This window comes from Oncorhynchus mykiss, chromosome 30, assembly GCF_057628025.1.
Source record: "Oncorhynchus mykiss isolate SJ-2025 chromosome 30, ASM5762802v1, whole genome shotgun sequence".
Classification (NCBI taxonomy): Eukaryota; Metazoa; Chordata; class Actinopteri; order Salmoniformes; family Salmonidae; genus Oncorhynchus; species Oncorhynchus mykiss.
The window spans coordinates 39,565,656-39,591,789 of NC_143051.1; the positions used below are offsets into that span (position 1 = coordinate 39,565,656).

The 26,134-nt window shown below is 41.3% G+C and overlaps 1 protein-coding gene across 1 annotated transcript in view; it reads right to left on the reverse strand.

Annotated features, from left to right (window-relative positions):
• Positions 1-1,985: 1,985 nt before the first annotated feature.
• The window catches only part of LOC110488484 (ephrin-A3), a 92,703-nt gene continuing 68,554 nt past the window's right edge, over positions 1,986-26,134 (reverse strand). The window contains exons 2-5 of the mRNA XM_036971383.2: positions 22,549-22,859; positions 19,347-19,412; positions 15,937-16,011; positions 1,986-4,336 (exon numbers count right to left, since the gene is read on the reverse strand). Coding sequence (XP_036827278.1) covers positions 4,218-4,336; positions 15,937-16,011; positions 19,347-19,412; positions 22,549-22,859 — 571 coding nt within the window. The 3' untranslated portion in view covers positions 1,986-4,217. The remainder of the gene's footprint in view (positions 4,337-15,936; positions 16,012-19,346; positions 19,413-22,548; positions 22,860-26,134) is intronic.

Consider the following 26,134-nt stretch of genomic DNA (forward strand, 5'->3'; position numbering starts at 1 on the left):
ATTTTAAGAATGTGAAATGTCAGAATAATAGTAGAGAGAATGATTTATTTCAGCTTTTATTTCTTTTATCACATTCCCAGTGGGTCAGAAGTTTACATACACTCAATTAGTATTTGGTAGCATTGTCTTTAAATTGTTAAACTTGGGTCAAACATTTTGGGTAGCCTTCCACAAGCTTTCCACAATACGTTGGGGGAATTTTGGCCCATTCCTCCTGACAGAGCTGGTGTAACTGAGTCAGGTTTATAGGCCTTCTTGCTCGCACACGCTTTTTTAGTTCTGCCAACCAATTTTCTATAGGATTGAGGTCAGGGCTTTGTGATGGCCACTCCAATACCTTGACTTTGTTGTCCTTAAGCCATGTTGCCACAACTTTGGAAGTATGCTTGGTGTCATTGTCCATTTGGAAGACCCATTTGTGACCAAGCATTAACTTCCTGACTGATGTCTTGAGATGTTGCTTCAATATATCCACATAATTTTCCTTCCTCATGACACCATCTATTTTGTGAAGTGCACCAGTCCCTCCTGCAGCAAAGCACCCCCACAACATGATGCTGCCACCCCCGTGCTTCATGGATGGGATGGTGTTCTTCGGCATGCAAGCCTCCCCCTTCTTCCTCCAAACATAATGATGGTCATTATGGCCAAACAGTTCTATTTTTGTTTCATCAGACCAGAGGACATTTCTCCAAAAAGTACGATCTTTGTCCCCATGTGCAGTTGTAAAACGTAGTCTGGCTTTTTCATGGGGGTTTTGGAGCAGTGGATTCTTCCTTGTTGAGCAGCCTTTCAGGTTATGTCGATATAGGACTCGTTTAACTGTGGATATAGATACTTGTGTACCTGTTTCCTCCAGCATCTTCACAAGGTCCTTTGCTGTTGTTCTGGGATTGATTTGCATTTTTCGCACCAAAGTACGTTCATCTCTAGGAGACAGAACGCATCTCCTTCCTGAGCGGTATGACGGCTGCTTGGTCCCATGGTGTTTATACTTGCGTACTATTGTTTGTACAAATGAACGTGGTACCTTCAGGCATTTGGAAATTGCTCCCAAGGATGAACGAGACTTGTGGAGGTCTACATTTTTTTTTCTGAGGTCTTGGCTGATTTCTTTTGATTTTCCCATGATGTCAAGCAAAGAGGCACTGGGTTTGAAGGTAGGCCTTGAAATACATCCACAGGTACACCTCCTATTGACTCAAATGATGTCAATTAGCCTATCAGAAGTGTCTAAAGCCATGACATCATTTTCTGGAATTTTCCAAGCTGGTAACGAGTAGAGGACAGAGGAGCCTCTTAAAGAAGAAGTTACAGGTCTGTGAAAGCCAGAAATCTTGCTTGTTTATAGGTGACCAAATACTTATTTTCCACCATAATTTGCTAATAAATTCATAAAAAATCCTACAATGTGATTTTATGGATTTTTTTTCTCATTTTGTCTGTCATTGTTGAAGTGAACCTATGATGAAAATTACAGGCCTCTCATCTTTTTAAGTGGGAGAACTTGCACAATTGGTGGCTGACTAAATACTTTTTTGCTCCACTGTAGGTGTATGTAAACTTCCGACTTCAACTGTATGTGTCAGTCCCTTTTGTAGACTTCTCCGGTTAGCGTACCAAGATTAGAGAGAAACTGACAGGGGCACAGGGAGCGAGGGGTGGAGGGACGGGGAGAAAGACTGAGGGAGATGGAGATGTGTGGAGACATGAATGGCTTGCAGGTGTTTTGTGGGGAGCAGAGCGAGAGAATGGGGGATGGAGAGAGAGACAGAGAGATGGAGCAGTAGGTTGGTTTTCCCCACGTTGTCATTATGTTTTATGGGTGCTGCGTTTGTGCTCTCAAGTGGAGATATATTACTGTAAGCACAGGCCATGTGATGAAGGTGTTAGTGTGGATGAGTGGGTTGTGCGTGTCAAGAACGTTCCTGACAAAACAACTTAGCAACTGAATCATTTAACTTAGGATATAGATGTATAAAGACTTTTGCTAAAAGTATGATTTTTATTGTCATCATTTTAATCATTGTCATTCTTAGTTCAATTTACATGTTTTTAAATTGATTCTTGTCAAAGGTAAACACAATTCTTGTTGTTGTCTCCAACATTAGTAAATGCTTTTTTAAAATCCCCCCGGCCCCTAACATAAGCTAACATTACTGAAGCACATACTCTCTATCTCTCATACACTCCTGCATATTCAGATCCTACAAACAAGTCCCTCAACGAATACGAAAAGTCTAAAATGCACACATACTCGAAAGCGCAAACAGTCACACTCCTTATACCTCCATACACACAACAATGTGTTTTTCTCTCTCAATAATGCCTTTTCTCTCTCACTCTCTCTGACACACCCCCACACACACACAAATCCAGCACCTACCAGCATGTTTATAAAGTTATATTACAATGCACTATCGTCATTTCTCGTGTCAAGAATTTTAAGTGCAGCATTGGAGGAGTGATGTTTTTTATCCAGTATCACCTCTCCTCTTATTTCCCCCGTGCTGCAGGCATAAATGCTATGGTTAAATGTAATGCTTTATAACATGTGAGAAGAATAGTTACACCTCTCCTCAAAAGTCTTAACTGGCATACATCCATGTACTGTACTTAACAGAAGCAAATGCTTTAGCAAAAATAAAAAAGTAAAAAAAATTTGGTACAATAGCTTAATGAAAAAATACTTGGAAATGTACACGGATAAACAAGCAAATCAATAAATAATGTAAACAAATGTTAATAAACCATACAGCATTGTCATCGAAAATGCAATCCTAATATTGTCAGACTTTATAGTATAAAACAGTAAATCTGTGGACTGCTGTCTGTCTGCAAATTAACGCATGTTTACAAAATGGAGACTAAAGTAATCTGTGACACAAATCACAGTTTCCTCAGGCACCTGCCGCTCTGTGACTACTATATTCGGTAGTTACCACAGTGACTGAGATTGTAATAATGAACAGCCTGAAGGTAACCTTTGAAAGTGATGGAGGAAAAAATAATAATAATTAGGTCTGGATTTGTAGGATATTTGTTGTTATGAAATGTTTAATATTGTAATTTGTGGCAATAGAAACCATTCTGTTGACTATTGATACAAGATTGCTACCTGGAACCCAGACAAAGTGTTATGGGTAGATGCATCAGGCAAAAACACAGATCTGTGCTTCTGGAAATGCCCTCAAAGCACAGGTGCAGAGTCTCTTTAATTCCAGTTAATAAGGTTTGAAGGCAGATATGAAAACAGATCTAGGACCAGTTTTTGAAGGGCACCGTCTATTTTGTCTTTGACATGTGGGCTTTAGACCTTTCTATGCACCATAAAGCCACAGTTAGAGGACATCTAGAGGAGATGGATAAGGGCTCTCGAAAGCCTTTAGAGATTCTCAAAATATTTCTGTCTTCCGGTTAACACCATCAACACCTGGGCCTCGGTGTGACCAACTCGTATCTATGACAGTAAAAGATGGGTTAACATCCGGTAGAATGGCAGCAGTGTAGAGAAATGGCTGCAAGTATATGGCACAGCACAGTACAGTGAATATTGGCAGAGTCCAGCATGGTCCACAGTACTGCAGCAACGCCAAGTCCAGTTGAGTTCCGTCCATCAAAGCCTATTGGACAGTCCATTGGTCAGGCTCAGTGGAGCCCAGTCCAGTTATGGCCATCCTACTCCAAAGAGCTCAAAGGTCCTTCATATTGGGACAAGCTGAAGACAATGTCATGCGAGTTCCTTCGCAGATAGACAGGCAGCCATACTCCCATTACAAATCCCACTGCACATGCCCTACTTTAACTGTGTGTGTGTAGCCAGAGGCAGCCTAGGCATGATGGCTGTATCATGTCTAAGTCTGAATGCCATTTTCTGCTTTGGTCCGTGTGGTGGCACACCAAATGCATGAAATGCAGTGGCACATATGCACGTAGTGTATGTCCGACAATGCATGAACCAAAGACGTCGCACAAACTGTGTATCAACAGTGACTACAGGTGAGTTAAGATAGAATTGAGTGAGTACGATTTGAGAGTAAGTCCTGTTTTTTATGGTTGTGTCAAATTGATTGTAATTCTGGCTTTTGATTGGTTGAATTGTGTGACATTTACTTGGTTCCCTCTCACTTTCTAATTGAACCCGGGGTCAATGGATACAGAGCCCTTCAGTCTAAGCAGTTCAGATATCCATGTGATGTCACTCGGGGGGACAGTCGCTAGGAAACCAGGAGGGCGGAGATGAGCAGTGTTGCCACGGTGAGCAGAAGGCGATCGCGTGATCGGCTGCTGCCACTGACGCTCTTCTCCAGTTTGGGAATTTCAGGGTTAAATTCATCTGTGGAGAGAGAGAAAAAGAGAGAGAGAGAGACAGAGGGAGCGAGAGAGACAGACAGAGACAGACCGAGAGAGTGCGAGAGAGAGAGGGTGAGAGAAACCATCAAATTACACATTAACTCAATCAATCTACAGCTGATGTTGTGCAATGCATACAAATAATGCACATCCACATGTATGGAAAAAACAGAAAAATGTAACAAAAATCGGTAATTATCACCTGTGCTGCTACATATGATGCCATATTCCCTATTGGGAGGAGGAATAGCCACACTTTGTTGTTCATCTTTTAAAATGTATGCATATTTTTATTCTAATGATTCGGCTTCATCTAGCAGGATTTGCAATTAAATGAAATTAACATAGAACAAACCCATTGATTAGGCACAATCCTGCATTAGCTGGAGAGCAAGAGAAAGAGAGAACAGGGAAAAAATACATCTCATTCTCAGAGTAAGCTTGGGATGTGTGACCAGAATCCTGAGCCTCCCTATAGGCAGGTAGCCTAGTGGTTAGAGCATTGGGCCAGTAACCGAAAGGTTGCTGGATTGAATCCCCGAGCCGACAAGGTAAAAGTCGTTCTGCCCCCGAACAAGGCAGTTAACCCACTGTTCCCTGGTAGGCCATCATTATAAATAAGCATTTGTTCTTAGGCCACTATGGGGACAGACAGACAGACAGTGAAGAGTTAACGAACTAAGAGAGACACACACACAAGATGTGACACTGATACGACGAATGACACGTGGCAGCAGACTTTTCCCCCCCGTTGACTCAAGAGAAAGAACAACATCCAACTCGACCGGTTTGTCTGTGCGCGTCTGCCACGTCAAAACCATTCTTAGAAATATTAGGAAACATGTCTGTCGGCTACGACGATGACACAACCCTGACATCTACACCAGTGACATGGTCAAATAAAGTAATATGGTAAAGTGATAGGGCCGAGTCCAGTTGAGTACATGTGGTAAACTGAGACTGTTCCAGCTGACAGCCCATAAAGTTAGATAGAGGACTCCAGATGGATATAACCCATTTTAGCATGCCATTGAGGGCCTCTACCCTTTTAAAGCAGTCAACTGGGTGGGGATTCCTATGGGTTTTGAGCAATCAGCCAAGGATCAGAGCATGGTCTTCTTCAAATTGGATGGCCTATGGTCAGTTAATGGCTTTAAGCTAAATCACCACCATCTATTCTCAACAATAAACAATAAACACACAAGATTTGACCACCAATATTAGCTTTACACTTCTTTCAAACACAAAAGAAAAAGAACATTGACTACTTGGAGCCTCAATAGCAATGTCCATGCTGTCACAGATGCCACAATTGCACAAATAAAAAGTTATTTATTAAACTCTATGAGATTAGCTGACAAGGTATTCATCAATATGTTATCTCAGACAGGGAGGGGCGTTGAGTGAGTTTGTTCCATATAAACTGTAAGTGAGTTTTAACCTGAACAGGAAGTTAGTATGCTGCAAAGTTAGAGAATATTGACACGGTATTAGGTGGAATAGTGTCCCTGATTGTGTAAAGTAGTGTTTTTTTAAAAAAGAGATCAGCTTTAATATGGAAGATAGATTGTGCCTTCTATCAACGTAATTCTCTGCATCACTTCCAATAAACCACATATCTTTGTTGTGAATATATACTGAACAAAAATGTAAACGCAACACGCAGCAATTTCAAAGATTTTAATGAGTTAAATATAAGGAAGTCAGTCAAATGAAATAAATTCATTAGGCCCTAATCTATGGATTTCACATGCCTGGGAATAGAGATATATGTCTGTTGGTCACAGATAACTTTAAAAAAAGGTTGTGGCGTGATTAGAAAACCAGTCAGTATCTGGTGTGACCACCATTTGCCTCATGCAGCGCAGGACATGTCCTTCTCATAGAGTTGATCAGGCTGTTCTTTGTGGCCTGTGGAATGTTGTCCCACTCCTCTACAATGGCTGTGCGAATTTGCTAGATATTGGCGGGAAATGGTACATTGAGGCCATTGGAGAACTGGGACATTTTGAGCTTCCAGGAAATGTGTACAGATCCTTCCGACATGGGGCCGTGCATTATCATGCTGAAACATGAGGTGATGGCGGCGGATGAATGGCACAACAATGGGCCTCAGGATCTCGTCACGTTATCTCTATTGACATCGATAAAATGCAATTGTGTTGTCCGTAGCTTATGCCTGCCCATACCACAACCCCCACCGCCACCAAGGTGCACTCTGTTCACACATTGACGTCAGCAAACTGCTAGCCCACACAACGCGGTTGTGAGGTCGGTTCTCCAAAACGACGTTGGAGGTGGCTTATGGTAGAGAAATTAACATTCAATTATCTGGCAACAGCTCTGGTGGACATTTCCACGCTCTCTCAAAACTTGAGACATCTGCGGCATTATGTTGTGTGACGAAACTGCACATTTTAGAGTGGCCTTTAATTGTTCTCAGCACATTACCTGTGCAATTATGCTGCTGAATCAGCTTCTTGATTTGCCACACCATTCAGGTGGATGGATTATTTTGCAAAGGAGAAATCTTCACTAGCAGGGATGTAAACACATTTATGCACATTTGAGAGAAATTAGCTTTTTGTGCTAATGTAATTTTCTGGGAACTTTTAACATGGGACCAACACTTTACATGTTGTGTTTATATTTTTGTTCAGTATATATATATATATATATATATATAAAGAATATATTTTAATATATTCCCCTTCTTTATTATTTTTCGCAACTCCTACCACTCCTCCCCTAATTGGAGTAAACTAATACTTAGGCTTCTACATCCAGCTTATACGTACGTACCATATACATTTTACGGACACATTATATTTTACATTAGTTATATTTTTTGTTTGTTTTTAGTCCCACCCTCCAGCTACCCTCAACCCCTCCCATATATCTCTGAAGACCATCCAGTTTTGATTTATAATTGCAATATATTTTCTATTCTCATAGTTTCTACAGATTGTAAATTAAAGACAAACATTTTTTCTAAGACTATTCTTATGTTATTCATCAATTGACTATGACTTTTCAAATCACGCAGCAGTGCTATATGCAGAGTTAGCTCCAGGTAAATGCTACAATTCTTCAGCCATTGCTGAACCTACGACCAAAAACAAGATACATATGGGCAGTACCAAAACAAGTGACCTAATGATTCCGTCTTGTCGCAGCAAAATCTGCAGAGCTGGGATGATTGTATCCCCCATATACATACAGTGCATTCGGATAGTATTCAGATCCCTTCACTTTTTCCACATTTTGTTACGTTACAGCCCTAATAATTTTTTTCTCATCAATCTACACACAATACCCAATAATGTCAAAGCAAAAACTGGTTTTTAGAAATTTTAGCAAATATGTTAATAATAAAACAGAAATACCTTAAGTATTCAGATCCTTTGCTATGACACTCGAAATTGAGCTCATGTGCATCCTGTTTCCATTGATCATCCTTGAGATGTTTCTATAATTGATTGGACATGACTTGGAAAGGCCCACATCTGTCTATATAAAGGTCCCACAGTTGACAGTGCATGTCAGAGCAAAAAACAAGCCATGATGTCGAAAGAACTGTCCGCAGAGCTCTGAGACAGGATTGTGTCGAGGCACAGATCTGGGGATGGGTACCAAAAAATGTCTACAGCATTGAAGGTCCCCAAGAACACAGTAGCCTCCATCATTCTTAAATGGAAGAAGCTTAGAACCACCAAGACTCTTCCTAGAGCTGGCCACCCAGTCAAACTGATCAATCGGGGGAGAAGGGCCTTGGTCAGAGAGATGACCAAGAACCCAATGGTCACTCTGACAGAGCTCCAGAGATCCTCTGTGGAGATGGGAGAACCTTCTAGAAGGACAACCATCTCTGCAGCACTCCACCAATCAGGGCTTTATGATGGAGTGTCCAGATGGAAGCCACTCCTCAGTAAAAGGCACATGACAGCAAGCTTGTAGTTTGCCAAAAAAAAACTAAACGACTCTCAGACCATGAGAAACAAGATTTTCTGGTCTGATGAAACTAAGATTGAACTCTTTGGCCAAGCGTCACGTCTGGAGTAAACATGGCACTATCCCTACGGGGAAGCATGGTGGTGGCAGAATCATGCTGTGGGGATGTTTTTCAGCAGCTGGGACTGGGAGACTTGTCAGGATCGAAGGAAAGATGAAGCAAGCAAAGTACAGAGAGAACCTTGATAAAACAAACCTGTTCCAGAGTGCCCAAGACCTCAGACTGGGGCGAAGGTTCACCTTCCAACAGGACAACTACCCTAAGCACACAGCCAATACAACGCAGGAGTGGCTTTGGGACAATGCTCTGAAAGTCATTGAGTGGCCCTGCCAGAGCCCAGACTTGAACTTGATCGGACAGCCCTGGAGAGACCTGAAAATAGCTGTGCAGCGATGTTCCCCATCCAACCTGACAGAGCTTGAGAGGATGTGCAGAGAAGAATGGGAGAAACTCCACAAATACAAGCATGCCAAGCTTGTAGCGTCATACCCAAGAAGACTCGAGGCTGTAATCGCTGCCAAAGGTGCTTCAACAGAGTACTGAGTAAAGGGTCTGAAGACTTACGTAAATGTGATATATCTGTTTTTTTAATTTTAATAAATGTGCAAAAATGTCTAAATATAGGGTACTGTGTGTAGACTGATGAGGGATTAAAAAAATCAATTTTATATATAAGGCTGTAACATAACAAAAAGTCAAGGGGTCTGTCACGCGTACTCCCACTCCCCCGCTCGATGTCGCCGGTGTACTACTAACCACCAGTCCTGGCAATCATCATCACGCACATCTGCCCCCCATCGTTACGCACACCTGGAGGTCCTCATCACCTTGATTTACTCTCCCTTTATTTTGCCCTCAGTAGCCCCAGTCATCAGGCAGTATTGGTTTTGTTCACATTCAGTACACTCATGTTTTTTTTCTTTTCTTTTCATTAAACTTACCTTCTGCACCTGCTTCCAGTGTATACTTTACAGGGTCTGAATAATTTCCAAATGTACAGCATACATTTATTTATCTATCTATATACTGTACATACAGTATATACAGTATATCACAAAAGTGAGTACACCCCCTCACATTTTTGTAAATATTTGAGTATATCTTTTCATGTGACAACACTGAAGAAATGACACTTTGCTACAATGTAAAGTAGTGAGTGTACAGCTTGTATAACAGTGTAAATTTGCTGTCCCCTCAAAATAACTCAACACACAGCCATTAATGTATAAACCGCTGGCAACAAAAGCGAGTACACCCCTAAGTGAAAATGTACAAATTGGGCCCAATTAGCCATTTTCCCTTCCCGGTGTCATGTGACTCATTCGTGTTACAAGGTCTCAGGTGTGAATGGGGAGCAGGTGTGTTACATTTGGTATCATCGCTCTCACACTCCCTCATACTGACTGGTCCCTGGAAGTTCAACATGGCACCTCATGGCAAAGAACTCTCTGAGGATCAGATTTTTTATTTATTTTTTGCTCTACATAAAGATGGCGTGCCAAGACTCTGAAACTGAGCTGCAGCACGGTGGCCAAGACCATACAGCGGTTTAACTGGAAAGGTTCCACTCAGAACAGGCCTCGCCATGGTCGACCAAAGAAGTTGAGTGCACGTGCTCAGCGTCATATCCAGAGGTTGTCTTTGGGAAATAGACGTATGAGTGCTGCCAGCATTGCTGCAGAGGTTGAAGGGGTGGGGTGTCAGCCTGTCCGTGCTCAGACCATACGCCGTACACTGCATCAAATTGGTCTGCATGGCGGTCGTCCCAGAAGGAAGCCTCTTCTAAAGATGATGCACAAGAAAGCCCGCAAACAGTTTGTTGAAGACAAGCAGACTAAGGACATGGATTACTGGAACCATGTCCTGTGGTCTGATGAGACCAAGATAAACTTATTTGGTTCAGATGGTGTCAAGCGTGTGTGGCTGCAACCAGGTGAGGAGTACAAAGACAAGTGTGTCTTGCCTACAGTCAAGCATGGTGGTGGGAGTGTCATGGTCTGGGGCTGCATGGGTGCTGCCGGCACTGGGGAGCTACAGTTCATTGAGGGAACCATGAATGCCAACATGTATTGTGACATACTGAAGCAGAGCATGATCCCCTCCCTTCGGAGACTGGGCCGCAGGGCAGTATTCCAACATGATAACAACCCCAAACACACATCCAAGACGACCACTGCCTTGCTAAAGAAGCTGAGGGTAAAGGTGATGGACTGGCCAAGCATGTCTCCAGACCTAAACCCTATTGAGCATCTGTGGGACATCCTCAAACGGAAGGTGGATGAGTGCAAGGTCTCTAACATCCACCAGCTCTGTGATGTTGTCATGGAGGAGTGGAAGAGGACTCCAGTGGCAACCTGTGAGGCTCTGGTGAACTCCATGCCCAAGAGGGTTAAGGCAGTGCTGGAAAATGATGGTGGCCACACAAAATATTGACACTTTGGGTCCAATTTGGACATTTTCACTTAGGGGTGTACTCACTTTTGTTGCCAGCGGTTTATACATTAATGGCTGTGTGTTGAGTTATTTTGAGGGGACAGCAAATTTACAGTTTATACAAGCTGTACACTCACTACTTTACATTGTAGCAAAGTGTCATTTCTTCAGTGTTGTCACATGAAAATATATACTCAAATATTTACAAAAATGTGAAGTGTGTACTCACTTTTGTGATATACTGTTTATAACATTCTATTGGTTGCAAGTTTTGAATCAGGCGTCGTCTTGTGTATCAGCAATGTGCCACGGAATCGGTCAATCGAAAATCTCTTCCCAACTATTTTCAACCTGTTTGGCGCAGCTGTTGTTGTTTGGCGCAGCTGTTGTTTGGCGCAGCTGTTGTCCTTAAATACTATACTTTTTTATTTATCACAATTTTCTTTAACCAATTTTGGTCTTTAATGCAGGGTCAACAGACAAGTTCATTACTGCCTCCCCCTTCCATTGCAGTAATGCTGCAATCAGTTGGTTGTAATTTTGGATAGAGCAGACATTTCCATATATTTTTGTTAACTGCATGTGCAGTTAGAAATGTCCTAGTTTTTTAAAGAAAATAAAAAAAAACTGTCTATTAAAATAACATCAAATTGATCAGAAAAACAGTGTAGACATTGTTAATGTTGTAAATGACTATTGTAGCTTGAAACAGCTCATATTTAATGGAATATCTACATAGGCATACAGCGGCGTATTATCAGCAACCATCACTCCCGTGTTCCAATGCAACGTTGTGTTAACTAATCCAAGATTATAATTTTAAACGGCTAATTGATCTTTAGAAACCCATTTGCAATTGTTAGCGCAGCTGAAACTGTTGTCCTGATTAAAGAAGCAATAAAACTGCCATCCTTTAGACTGGTTGAGTATCTGGAGCGTCAGCATTTGTGGGTTCGATTACAGGCTTAAAATGGCCAAAAACAAGGTACTTTCTTCTGAAACTCATCAGTCTAATCTTGTTCTGAATGAGGAGTGATGGGGAGTGAGGAGTGATGGTTGCTGATAATGGGCTTCTGTACGCCTATGTACAGTGCCTTGCGAAAGTATTCGGCCCCCTTGAACTTTGCGACCTTTTGCCACATTTCAGGCTTCAAACATAAAGATATACAACTGTATTTTTTTGTGAAGAATCAACAACAAGTGGGACACAATCATGAAGTGGATCGACATTTATTGGATATTTCAAACTTTTTTAACAAATCAAAAACTGAAAAATTGGGCGTGCAAAATTATTCAGCCCCCTTAAGTTAATACTTGGTAGCGCCACCTTTTGCTGCGATTACAGCTGTAAGTTGCTTGGGGTATGTCTCTATCAGTTTTGCACATCGAGAGACTGAAATGTTTTCCCATTCCTCCTTGCAAAACAGCTTGAGCTCAGTGAGGTTGGATGGAGAGCATTTGTGAACAGCAGTTTTCAGTTCTTTCCACAGATTCTCGATTGGATTCAGGTCTGGACTTTGACTTGGCCATTCTAACACCTGGATATGTTTATTTTTGAACCATTCCATTGTAGATTTTGCTTTATGTTTTGGATCATTGTCTTGTTGGAAGACAAATCTCCGTCCCAGTCTCAGGTCTTTTGCAGACTCCATCAGGTTTTCTTCCAGAATGGTCCTGTATTTGGCTCCATCCATCTTCCCATTAATTTTATCCATCTTCCCTGTCCCTGCTGAAGAAAAGCAGGCCCAAACCATGATGCTGCCACCACCATGTTTGACAGTGGGGATGGTGTGTTCAGCTGTGTTGCTTTTACGCCAAACATAACTTTTTGCATTGTTGCCAAAAAGTTCAATTTTGGTTTCATCTGTCCAGAGCACCTTCTTCCACATGTTTGGTGTGTCTCCCAGGTGGCTTGTGGCAAACTTTAAACGGCACTTTTTATGGATATCTTTAAGAAATGGCTTTCTTCTTGCCACTCTTCCATAAAGGTCAGATTTGTGCAATATACGACTGATTGTTGTCCTATGGACAGAGTCTCCCACCTCAGCTGTAGATCTCTGCAGTTCATCCAGAGTGATCATGGGCCTCTTGGCTGCATCTCTGATCAGTCTTCTCCTTGTATGAGCTGAAAGTTTAGAGGGACGGCCAGGTCTTGGTAGATTTGCAGTGGACTGATACTCCTTCCATTTCAATATTATCGCTTGCACAGTGCTCCTTGGGATGTTTAAAGCTTGGGAAATCTTTTTGTATCCAAATCCGGCTTTAAACTTCTTCACAACAGTATCTCGGACCTGCCTGGTGTGTTCCTTGTTCTTCATGATGCTCTCTGCGCTTTTAACGGACCTCTGAGACTATCACAGTCCAGGTGCATTTATACGGAGACTTGATTACACACAGGTGGATTGTATTTATCATCATTAGTCATTTAGGTCAACATTGGATCATTCAGAGATCCTCACTGAACTTCTGGAGAGAGTTTGCTGCACTGAAAGTAAAGGGGCTGAATAATTTTGCACGCCCAATTTTTCAGTTTTTGATTTGTTAAAAAAGTTTGAAATATCCAATAAATGTCGTTCCACTTCATGATTGTGTCCCACTTGTTGTTGATTCTTCACAAAAAAATACAGTTTTATATCTTTATGTTTGAAGCCTGAAATGTGGCAAAAGGTCGCAAAGTTCAAGAGGGCCAAATACTTTCGCAAGGCACTGTAGATATTCCATTAAAAATCTGCCGTTTCCCACTACAATAGTCATTTACAACATTAACAATGGAACTGTTATTTTAAATGAACAAAAAAAATTGCTTTTCTTTCAAAAACAAGGACATTTCTAAGTGACCCCAAATTTTTGAACAGTAGTGTAACTTCACCAGTCCTATTTTTATTTTTTATGTTGAAAAAAATATATAATAATAATCAATCCATTTGTTAATTCTGGTGCTTAAACTGAAATTGCAACCAGATTTCTATAGCTTCAACATGGTCAGCACAAGTGTTTATGGGTTATGACTTCTATTGTGTCCTCTTTCTGTTGATGCCACTAATCCATAAAGTACAGAAAGATGCATCAGGAGGCCCCAAGGCATTTGGGTTGTTTGGACTATGTGTGTTTACTGTATTTATTTATTTTCCTCCATAAACTCGGTCATGAGCCATCCGGCCACCATTGAACAACTGTGTGTGTGTGTGTGGTTGTATGTGTTTGTGACAGACAGAGAGAAAGAAAGAAAGAAAGAGAAATATAATGATGTGTGTGAGTGTGTGCCTAGCAAGGTGGTATTCAGAACTAGAGGTCGACCGATTAATCGGAATGGCCGATTAATTGGGGCCGAATTCAAGTTTTCATAACAATCGGAAATCTGTATTTTTGGACACCGATTTGGCCAAGTTTTTTTTTTTTTTTTCACCTTTATTTAACTAGGCAAGTCAGTTAAGAACACATTCTTATTTTCAATGACGGCCTAGGAACGGTGGGTTAACTGCCCCGTTTAGGGGCAGAACGACAGATTTTTACCTTGTCAGCTCGGGGATTCAATCTTGCAACCTTACAGTTAACTAGTCCAACGCTCTAACCACCTGACTACATTGCACTCCACGAGGAGCCTGCCTGTTACGCGAATGCAGTAAGCCAAGGTAAGTTGCTAGCTAGCATTAAACTTATCTTATAAAAAACAATCAATCAATCATAATCACTAGTTAACTACACATGGTTGATGATATTACTAGTTTATCTAGCGTGTCCTGATATAATCGATGCGGTGCGTATTCGCGAATAAGGACTGTCGTTGCTCCAATGTGTACCTAACCATAAACATCAATGCCTTTCTTAAATTCAATATACAGACGTATATATTTTTAAACCTGCATATTTAGCGAAAAGAAATCCTAGTTAGCAGGCAATATTAACCAGGTGAAATTGTGTCACGTCTCTTGCGTTCACTGCACGCAGAGTCAGTGTATATGCAAAAGTTTGGGCCGCCTAATTTGCCAAAATGTTACATAATTATGACATTACATTGAAGGTTGTGCAATGTAACAGGAATATTTAGACTTATGGATGCCACCCGTTAGATAAAATACGGAACGGTTCCGTATTTCACTGAAAGAATAAACGTCTTGTTTTCAAGATGATAGTTTCCGGATTCAACCATATTAATGACCTAAAGTTCGTATTTCTGTGTGTTATTATGTTATAACTAAGTCTATGATTTGATAGAGCAGTCTGACTGAGCGGTGGTAGGCACCAGCAGGCTCGTAAGCATTCATTCAAACAGCACTTTAGTGCGTTTGCCAGCAGCTGTTTATGACTTCAATCCTATCAACTTCCGAGATTAGGCTCGTGTAACCGATGTGAAATGGCTAGCTAGTTAGTGTGGTGCGCGCTAATAGCGTTTTAAACGTCACTCGCTCTGAGACTTGGAGAAGTTATTCCCCTTGCTCTGCATGGGTAACGCTGCTTCGAGGGTGGCTGTTGTCGATGTGTTCCTGGTTCGAGCCCAGGTAGGAGCGAGGAGAGGGACTGAAGCTATACTGTTACACTGGCAATACTAAAGTGACTATAAGAACATCCAATAGTCAAAGGTTAATGAAATACAAATGGTATAGAGAGAAATAGTCCTATAATTCCTATAATAACTACAACCTAAAACTTCTTACCTGGGAATATTGAAGACTCATGTTAAAAGGAACCACCAGCTTTCATATGTTCTCATGTTCTGAGCAAGGAACTTAAACGTTAGCTTTCTTACATGGCACATATTGCACTTTTACTTTCTTCTCCAACACTTTGTTTTTGCATTATTTAAACCAAATTGAACATGTTTCATTATTTATTTGAGGCTAAATTGATTTTATTGATGTATTATATTAAGTTAAAATAAGCGTTCATTCAGTAGTGTTGTAATTGTCATTATTACAAATAAAATAAAAAAATAGTCAGTTTAATCGGTATCGGCTTTTTTTGGTCCTCCAATAATCAGTATCGGTATTGGCGTTGAAAAATCTTAATCAGTCGACCTCTATTCAGAACACATATAAATAATATTATGCCATTACTGAGAGAGAAAAAGAAAGGGGGAGCAGCAAAAGCGGGGGAAAGCGTCAGAGAGAGCACATCAGGATAGAATTGAGAGCACTCACCAATGTTGTGTATTTTGATATTGGGCCTGACTGTGTAGTCAGGTGGAGTCTGACTGGAATCATCACCATGGGAGACTTAGAGAGAGAGGAACACAAATATGCAAAGTCATTAAATTGCCCACACTACTTCTTTTACACAGAAACATCCCTATAAAGTACACTACCTTTGACCAGAGAGCGGGTTCCGTCTCAAACGGCATCCTATTCCCTATATATTGCACTACTTACAGTGCCTTCAGAAATTATTCACACCACTTTACTTTTTTCCAATTTTATTGTGTTACAAAGTGGGATTAAAATTGATTTAATTGTCATTTTTTTGTAAACAACTTACACAAAACGCTGTAATGTCAAAGTGGAAGAAAAACTCATACATGTTTTGTTTTTTTACAAATGTATGAAAAATAAAATGCTAATATATCTTGATTAGATAACTATTCAAGTCAATACATGTTAGATTCACCTTTGGCAGCGATTACAGTGAGTCTTTCTGGGTAAGTCTCTAAGAGCTTTCCACACGTGGATTGTGCAACATTTTCCCATTATTATCTTCAAAATTATTTAAGCTCTATCAGATTGGATGTTGATCATTGATAAACAACTATTTTGAGTTATTGCCAACTCCAACGAAGATTTGGCCTTGTGTTTTGGGTTATTGTCCTGCTGAACGGTGAATTCATCTCCCAGTGTCTGGTGAAAAGCAGACTAAACCAGATTTTGCCTGTGCTTAGCTCCATTTAATTAATGTTTTATCCTGAAAAACTCCCCAGTCCTTAAGGATTATAAGCATACCCATAATATGATGCAGCCACCACTGTGATTGAAAATATGGAGGAGTAATGTTTTATATTGGATTTGCCCCAAACACAATACTTTGCATTCAGGACAAAAAGTTAATTGCTTTGCCAAATGTTTTGCAGTATTACTTTAGTACCTTGTTGCAACATTTTTATTCTGTACATGCTTCCTCCTATTTATTCTGTCAATTAAGTTAGTATAGTGGAGTGACGACAATATTGCTGATCCATTCTCAGTTTTCTCCTATCACAGCCATTAAACTTCGTCCCCATTGTCCTCATGGTGAAATCCCTGAACGTTTTATATTTAATTTTTTATTTTAAGTTAAAAAAAAAAAAATCTTATTTACAATGACGACCTACCCCGGCCAATCCCGGACGACACTGGGCCAATTGTGCGCCACCCTAGGGACTCCCAATCACTGACAGATTTGAACCAGGTACTGCAGTGACGCCTCTTGCACTGAGATGAAGTGTATTAGACCACTGCGCCACTCGGGAGCCCCTTCATTATTTGTTTACTTATTTAGGCTTGCCATAACAAAGGGTTTGAATACTTATCAACATTTTACATACACAATTCCACTTTGACATTATGGGTTATTGTGTGTAGGCCAGGGACATTTTAAATTCAGGTTGTTACACAACAAGTGTGGAAATAGTCAAGGGTTCTGAACACTTTCTGAAGGCAGTGTTGAAGCCCCTTTGGCAGGCAGTGCCTTCAGAAAGTGTTCAGACCCCTTGACTTTTTCCACATTTGTCAATCTACACACAACACAGCTGGAGCTCTGTCAGAGTGACCATCGGGTTCTTGGTCACCTCCCTGACCAAGGCCCTTCTCCCCAGATTGCTCAGTTTGACTGGGCAGCCAGCTCTAGGAGGAGTCTTGGTGGTTCCAAACTTCTTCCATTGATGGAGGCCACTGTGTTCTTGGGAACCTTCAATGCGGCAAACATTTTTGGTACCCTTCCCCAGATCTGTTCTTCAACACAATCCTGTCTTGGAACTCTACAGACAATTCCTTCGACCTCATGGCTTGGTTTTTGCTCTGACATACATTGTCAACTGTGGGACCTTACATAGACAGGTGAGTGCCTTTCCAAGTCCATTGTATTGAATTTACCACATGGATTCCAATCAAGTTGAAGAAACATCTTATGTAAATAAGATATGTTTTTATTTTGATTAAATTTGCAAAAAAATCTGAAAAGCTGTTTTCGCTTTGTCATTATGGGGTATGGTGTGTAGATTGATGAGGAAATGTTTTATTTAAACCATTTTACAATAAGGCTGTAACATAAGAAAATGTGGAAAAAGGGAAGGGGTTGAATTCTCTCTGAGTGCACTTTATATAGTGCTACAGTTTATAGTACACCGTATAGGCCTAGGTCAGAAGTAATGCACTATAAAGGGAATGCGTGCCATTTGGGACACATCTTGTGTGAATGCCAGGATACTCCAGTCCAGTACATAAAGATATACTATGAGGTGAAGCTATCGAGCAGAAGATGAAGGCATAGTCACTGAGAGGGAAAGTATTACACACACTGATAGTCTAGACTTGGCATTACATTAACATCAGCTCAGTGAGATTTTAAATGAGAATGCACATTGCTTATCCATATTCTATTGCACTGCAAAGAGGGATGTAGCATATGGCACAAGATATGAGGCATATGGTAAGTATGTGTATTTGTAGAGAAAAATGGTCTCAAAACAAAAGGGATAGGGCAGAGATAAAGTGGAATGTGAATAGCAATTGGGTTCAGATGATAGCTAGGCTACTAAGCAGACCTTGCAGAGTAACGGTTGTCGTTTGTAAAGTAAACACTATCACACACATTGGAAAACACACGGACACACACACACTTTATATCCACTTTATACCCCCCCCCCCCCCCCCCCCCCCCCAAGTGGACACTTCAATAGATTAGCCCTGACACTCAGAGAGGAGGTTAAGGTGATGTGTACACAGAAGTTGACACTGGCCTGGGTGTGGGATGTATTAATGCTGACAAGGTTAGAGAAGTAGGGAGAGCTTTCAGCACAGGGCTTTGATCAAAGGCCTGCAGGGGAGAGAGGCTACTGGAGTAAAAATAACACAGAATGTCACTATCAGAGAGAGAATCAACTATCAGCGTGATGGGGAGAGGAGAGAGGGGGGCAGGAGAGGAGTGAGCGAGAAAATGAGATAGAGAGAGAGAGAAATAAAGAGAGAGAGATAGAGAGGGAAGTTGAAGAGAGGCAGAGGGAGAGAGGGAGAGAACGAGAGAGAGGAGAGCAGTTGAGAAAGGGGGAAAGCATCAGAGGGAGAGAGCACATCAGGATAGAAGAGAGATTTACCTATCAAAAGCTATTAGAGCACTGAGACCCAGAATAACACTGTACATTACTACCAATGCCCTGGAACACAGAATAACATAGATCATCATACAACCCTGGAACACAGTGAGATAGAAATAACCTCACTATAAGAACACTGGGAAATCACTGTCAAAACATGTAGCCTCAGGTCTCCTGTGTCAACTGTGTCTGTGTGCATGTGACTGAGTGTGTGTATACGAGAGAGAGAGAGAGAGAGAGAGAGAGAGCGAGAGAGAGAGCAAGACCCACCCGTGGAGCAGCAGACGTAGACTCTCAGTCTCAGGCAGCTGTGGCCGTGGTGATGGGTGGGCGTGGCTTCAACAGAACACAGATACAGGTCAGCCATGTGCCATCTAGAGGCCAGTCTATGAACTAACATGGCTTTGGCTTTCTTGGCACAATATGGTTTTGTCCCATATGGCACAATATTCACTACATACTGAACTACTTTGACATGTATGCCTTTGACAAAAAAAAAGTGTAGTACATAGGGAATAGGGTGCCAAATGGGATGCAACCAAAGTGAAATGTTCATTAGAGTTTATTACAGCAGTTTAACAGTTACTGTATAGTGGTATGTTTATTCACAAAGAACAAAGTATATTTAGGAATGTGGTGTAAGAGTTAAATGACCTAAAGTAGTTTAATGACTCACAAATTGAATGCTGTAATAGTCCAACTCTAACTTACTAAGGTATGTGGGTGAGTGCTACACATTGCTAATGGCTGAAGCGAATTTCCACTTACGACGTAAAGTACCTGCACTTGGGAAAGCGCTATATAGATAGCCCATGCAACCTACTGTCATTACTCGACTGTAACAATGTAGAGAACGAGTATCTCAGCTCCTTACTCATCATTACATCATTATTATACACTACCGGTCCAAACCTTTAGAACACCTACTAAATCAAGGGTTTTGCTTTCTTTTTACTATTTTCTACAAGACATCAAAATTATGAAATAACACATATGGAATCATGTAGTAACCAAAAAAGTGTTAAAAATTAAAATACATTTTAGATTAATCAAAGTAGCCACTATTTGCCTTGATGACAGCTTTGCACAATCTTGGCATTCCCTCAACCAGCTTCACCTGGAATGCTTTTCAAACAGTCTTGAAGGAGTTTCCACATATGCTGAGCACTTGTTGGCTGCTTTTCCTTCACTCTGCGGTCCGACTCATCCCAAACCATCTCATTTTGGTTGAGGTCGGGGGATTGTGGAGGCCAGGTCATCTTATGCGGTCTAGGATACTTCATCTCAGTGCAAGAGGCGTCAAAACAGTCCCTGATTCGTATCCAGGCTGTATCACATGATACAGTGATTGGGAGTCCCATAGGGCGGCGCATAATTGGCCCAGCGTCGTCTGGGTTTGGCCAGGGTAGGTCATCATTGTAAATAATAATTTGTTCATAACTGACTTGCCTAGTAAAACAAAGGTAAAAAGAATAATCCAGCACTCCATCACTCTCCTTGATAAATAGCCCTTCCACAGCCTGGAGGTGTGCTGGGTCATTGTCCTGTTGAAAAACATATTATTGTCCCACTAAGCCCACACCAGATGGGATGGCGTATCGCTGCAGAATGCTGTGGTAGCCATGCTGGTTAAGTGTGTCATGAATTCTAAATAAATAACAGACAGTGTCACCAGCAAAGCACCCCCACACCATAACATCTCCTGCTCCATGCTTTACGGTGGGAAATACACATGCAGAGATCATTCGTTCACCCACACCGCATCTCACAAAGACACGGAGGTTGGAACCAAAAATCTCAAATTTGGACTCCAGACCAAAGGACACATTTCCACCGGTCTAATGTGCATTGTTCATGGTTCTTGGCCCAAGAAAGTCTCTTATTATTATTGGTGTCATTTAGTAGTGGTTTCTTTGCAGCAATTTGACCGTGAAGGCCTGATTCACACAGTCTCCTCTGAACAGTTGATGTTGAGATGTGTCTGATACTTGAAGTCTGTGAAGCATTTATTTGGGTTGCAATTTTTGAGGTTGGTAACTCTAATGAACTTATCCTCTGCAGCAGAGGTAACTCTGGGTCTTCCATTCCTGTGGGAGTCCTCATGAGAGCCAGTTTCATCAAAGCACTTGATGGTTTTTGCGACTGCACTTGAAGAAACTTTCAAAGTTCTTGAAATTTTCCGTATTGACTGACATACATGTCTTAAAGTAATGATGGACTGTTGTTTCTCTTTGCTTATTTGACCTGTTCTTGCCATAATATGGACTTGGTCTTTTACCAAATAGGGCTATCTTCTGTATACCACTCCTACCTTGTCACAACACAACTGATTAGCTCAAATGCTTTAAGGAAAGAAATTCCACAAATGAACTTTTAACCTCTCTAGGCTAGGGGGCGGTATTTTCATGTCCGGATGAAAAGTGTGCCCAAAGTAAACTGCCTGCTACTCAGGCCCAGAAGCCAGGATATGCATATCATTAGTAGATTTGGATTGAAAACACTTTGAAGTTTCTAAAACTGTTTGAATGATGTCTGTGAGTATAACAACTTATTTGGCAGGCGAAACCCAGAGGACAAACCATCCAGGAATAATTTTTTTGAGGTCACTCTCTTTTCTATGTGGATCTTGATTTCTAAGGTACTTGCTTGCAGTTCCTATCACTTCCACTGGATGTCAACAGTCTTTAGAAATTGGTTGATGTTTTTCCTTTGAGAAATGAAGAAGTAGGGCTGTTCAGAACGAGGGTCGAGTCGACCTGAAAGCTCGCTCTACTTTGTTTTTATCTGCTATTGAACGCAGTTTATCCCGTCTTAAATTTTATCGATTATTTACGTTAAAAAATACTTAAAGTTGGATTAGGAAAGTTGTTTAAAATGTTTGGACAAAGATTACAGGTAATTTATTACATATTTTGTAGTCATGTTGCGCGAGTTGGAACCGGTGTTTTTCTGGATCAAACGCGCCAAATAAATGGACATAATGGCATAATTTGCTTTTGCCGTAAAGCCTTTTTGAAATCTGACACCGTGGCTGGATTAACAAGAAGTTAAGCCTTATTTTGACATATTGCATGTGTATTTTCAAGAATGTTAAATATTTACAATTCTGTAGTTTGAATTTGGCGCCCTGCACTTTCACTGGATGTTGGTCAGGTGGGACGGTAGCGTCCTATCTAGCCTAGAGAGGTTAAGAAGGCACACCTGTTAATTGAAATGCATTCCAGGTGACCACCTCATGATCCAGGTTGAGAGAATTCCAAGAGTGTGCAAAGCTGTCATCAAGGCAAAGGGTGGCTATTTGATTAACACTTTTTTGGTTACTACATGATTCCATATGTGTTTCATAGTTTTTTCATAGTTTGTCTTCACTAATATTCTGCAATGTAAAAATAAAGAATGAATGAGTAGGTGTTCTAAATCTTTTGACCAGTAGTGGACTTCTATATACACTTAATAGAAATATTCCACTCACATATGTAGTAGTACTCATGACCCACGTTGAACTCGTAGCCCAGGGAGAAGGCACTGTAGCGCTGGAACTTCTCAGAGAACTTGATGGGTGCGTGGGGCGCGTGCGGCCGGTTGCACTCCCAGCGCTTGAAGCCCATCTGGGGGTCGCAGGTGCGGTAGCCGCGGTAGCTGACCATGTAGAGGACGTACTGCTCGGCCACAGTGCGTTCCAGTGTCCCCCGCTGGCTGGCGGCAGTAGTGTTGTAGTGTGGGCAGTAGATGTCCAGGTAGTCGTTCACCGCCACCTGCACCGTGTAGCCCTCCGTCCGTAGACTGGCGAGAGAGGTTGGAGAGGAAGAAGAGAAAGATGGAATGGAGATGAAGGAAGAAGAAAAAAAGAAAAGGAAAAAAAAGAGAAGAAAAAAATACAACGATGAGTAACAGCATAGTATAAAACTCTTATCAGGGAGGGACTACTTTACCTGTGCATACAAATAGTAATGTTCTCACTCTATTCCCAGTCCCAAAACCAACCAGGGTTGCTGCAGAAAATAATACCCAATCCTTCAAGCCTAATGTTATTCCCATGAGCATGACATAGTCTAGGTCAGTGAGGTGGAAGGAGATCATGCCATTGTAGACATGTAGCTCTTCTACCACAGGGAGGAGAGATACCCTGACATGTGAAGGGTCCCATGCACCCACGGCGACCGAACACAGTGTACCAGTGTGTTAGAAGGTACCGAAGGTCAGTCTAGGGTTGGGACATGTGAAGTGTGTGTGCGTGCGTGTGTATACAGTCAACACTTTAGCCTTAGGTGAGGAAATGAGGTGACATGATTTAACATCCTACCCAATAACATGGCAGTTAACAATACTATGTACAGTTGAAGGCAGTTAACCCACTGTTCCTAGGCCGTCATTGAAAATAAGAAATTGTTCTTAACTGACTTGCTTAGTTAAATAAAGGTAAAATAAAATAAAAATAATAAAACTCGTATTTTCAACCACTCCACAAATGTCCTGTTAATTAACAAACTATAGTTTTGGCAAGTCGGTTAGGACATCTACTTTGTGCATGACACAAGAAATGTTTCCAACAATTGTTTACAGACAGATTATTTCACTTATAATTCACTGTATCACAATTCCAGTGGGTCAGAAGTTTACATACACTAAGTTGACTGTGTCTTTAAACAGCTTGGAAAATTTCAGAAAATGATGTCATAAGGGTACCATGTTGATCTGTACAAACAATAGTACGCAAGTATAAACACCATGGGACCAAGCAGCTGTCATACCGCTCAGGAAGGAGACGCGTTCTGTCTCCTAGAGATGAACGTACTTTGGTGCGGAAAGTGCAAATCAATCCCAGAACAACAGCAAAGGACCTTGTGAAGATGCTTGAGGAAACAGGTACAAAAGTATTTATATCCACAGTAAAACGAGTCCTAAATCGACATAACCTGAAAGGCCGCTCAGCAAGGAAGAAGCCACTGCTCCAAAACCGGCATAAAAAAGCCAGACTATGGTTTGCAACTGCACATGGGGACAAAGATCGTACTTTTTGGAGAAATGTCCTCTGGTCTGATGAAACAAAAATATAACTGTTTGGCCATAATGACCAATGTTATATTTGGGGGAAATAGGGGATAGGCTTGCAAGCCGAAGAACACCCATCCCAACTGTGAAGCACGGGGGTGGCAGCACAATGTTGTGTGTCTGTGTGTGGGGGGGGGGGGGGGGGAGGGTGCTTTGCCGCAGGAGGGACTGGTGCACTTCACAAAGTAGATGGCATGATGAGGAAGGGAAATTATGTGTACATATTGAAACAACTTCTCAAGATAAGGTATTGGAGTGGCCGTCACAAAGCCCTGACCTCAATCCTATAGAAAATTTGTTGGCAGAACTGAAAAGGCGTGTGCAGGCAAGGAGGCCTATAAACCTGACTCAGTTACACAAGCTCTGTCAGGAGCTCACCCAGCTTATGCTTGGGAAGCTTGTGGAAGGCTACCCGAAATGTTTGACCCAAGTTAAACAATTTAAAGGCAATGCTACCAAATACTAATTGATTGTATGTGAACTTCTGACCCACTAGGAATGTGATGAAATAAATAAAAGCTGAAAGAAATCATTCTCTCTGCTATTATTCTGGTATTTCACATTCTTAAAATAAAGTTGTGATCCTAACTGTCCAAAGACAGGGAATTGTTACTAGGATTAAATGTCAGGAATTGTGAAAAACTGAGTTTAAATGTATTTGGCTAAGGTGTATGTAAACTTCCGACTTCAACTGTACACTCATTATCATAATTATGCTTATCTTGAAGGGATGGAAAGGACAATTGATTAGATGTGAGATATCCTTAGCTGTGTCAGGATAAATGGCAGGGGAAATCTGCAACAACTGGAGCGGTATATACTACTATGTAACATTAGGCGGCAGTATTGCGTTGCATTCAGCCCTAGGGTTTCCTCTCACCCTCTTCTTTCTCGCACTCTTTCTCTCAATTCAATTACAATCTCTCTCTCACACACACACACACACACAAACACACACACACACACACACACACACAGAAAATGAGCAAACGCACACATGAGTGAACAAGCACACACATGCACACTCGCACAGACACAATACTAGGTCAGGTCTCAAGGGAGATTATTATTCAATTACAAAATGAGGATCACCTCGCTCTCTCTCTCCCTCCCTCTCATTATAGTGTAGTAACATTTCTCCTTTTCTGGGTATTTTTCTCTACCACAATCGATACCTCTGTCTTTTCCCTTCTCTTTGTTTGCATTACACATATGCAGAGAGAGAAGAATATCATATCCCTTAACCACTGTTCTTTCCCTGGCATCAATCTTATCTCATCGCTCGTACCCCACTCCTCCCTCAGATGTTGGATGACAGATTTTTGTCTCGCAGTGTTGTAAAAAGAAACACAGCCATGCTTCAAAGGGACTATATTTAGAGAGAGTGGGAGAGACGGGAGGGAAGAAAACGAGAGAGGGGAAAGAGAGAGAGGGAATGAGATGGAGAGAGGGGGGGAGGAGAGAGAGGAGACTAGAGTAAGAGATAGTAAAAGAGGGAAAGGAAGAGGAATGATGGAGAATGTGATGATGGGGAAGCTTGGATGCAAATGGGGTATAAATACATAGGGAAAGGAGCTTCTGTCATTGAGAGAGTAGGCAGAAAGGAATGAGTGAGGGTGTGCATTTACAAGTGGGTGTGTATATCATGTGTGCATGTGGGTGTGTGTGAGTGAGTGTTGAACACCGAGGCTTTAGTAGCACACTACGCATAACACATAACACAAGGACAGAATGTTAGATCACAGTTCTGTCATAAAGGCACAGAAAGAGTCAGAGGAGGGAAGAGGATGCTTTGTAGGTGTGTTGAATCACAGGCTTATATACAAAACAAAAATATGAACGCAACAATTGTATTGATTTTACTGAGTAACAGTTCATATGAGGATATCAGTCAATTGAAACAAATTCATTAGGCCCTGATTTCACATGACTGGGAATACAGATATGCATCTGTTGGTCACAGATACATTAAAAAAAAATGGGCCTCAAGATCTCGTCACGGTATT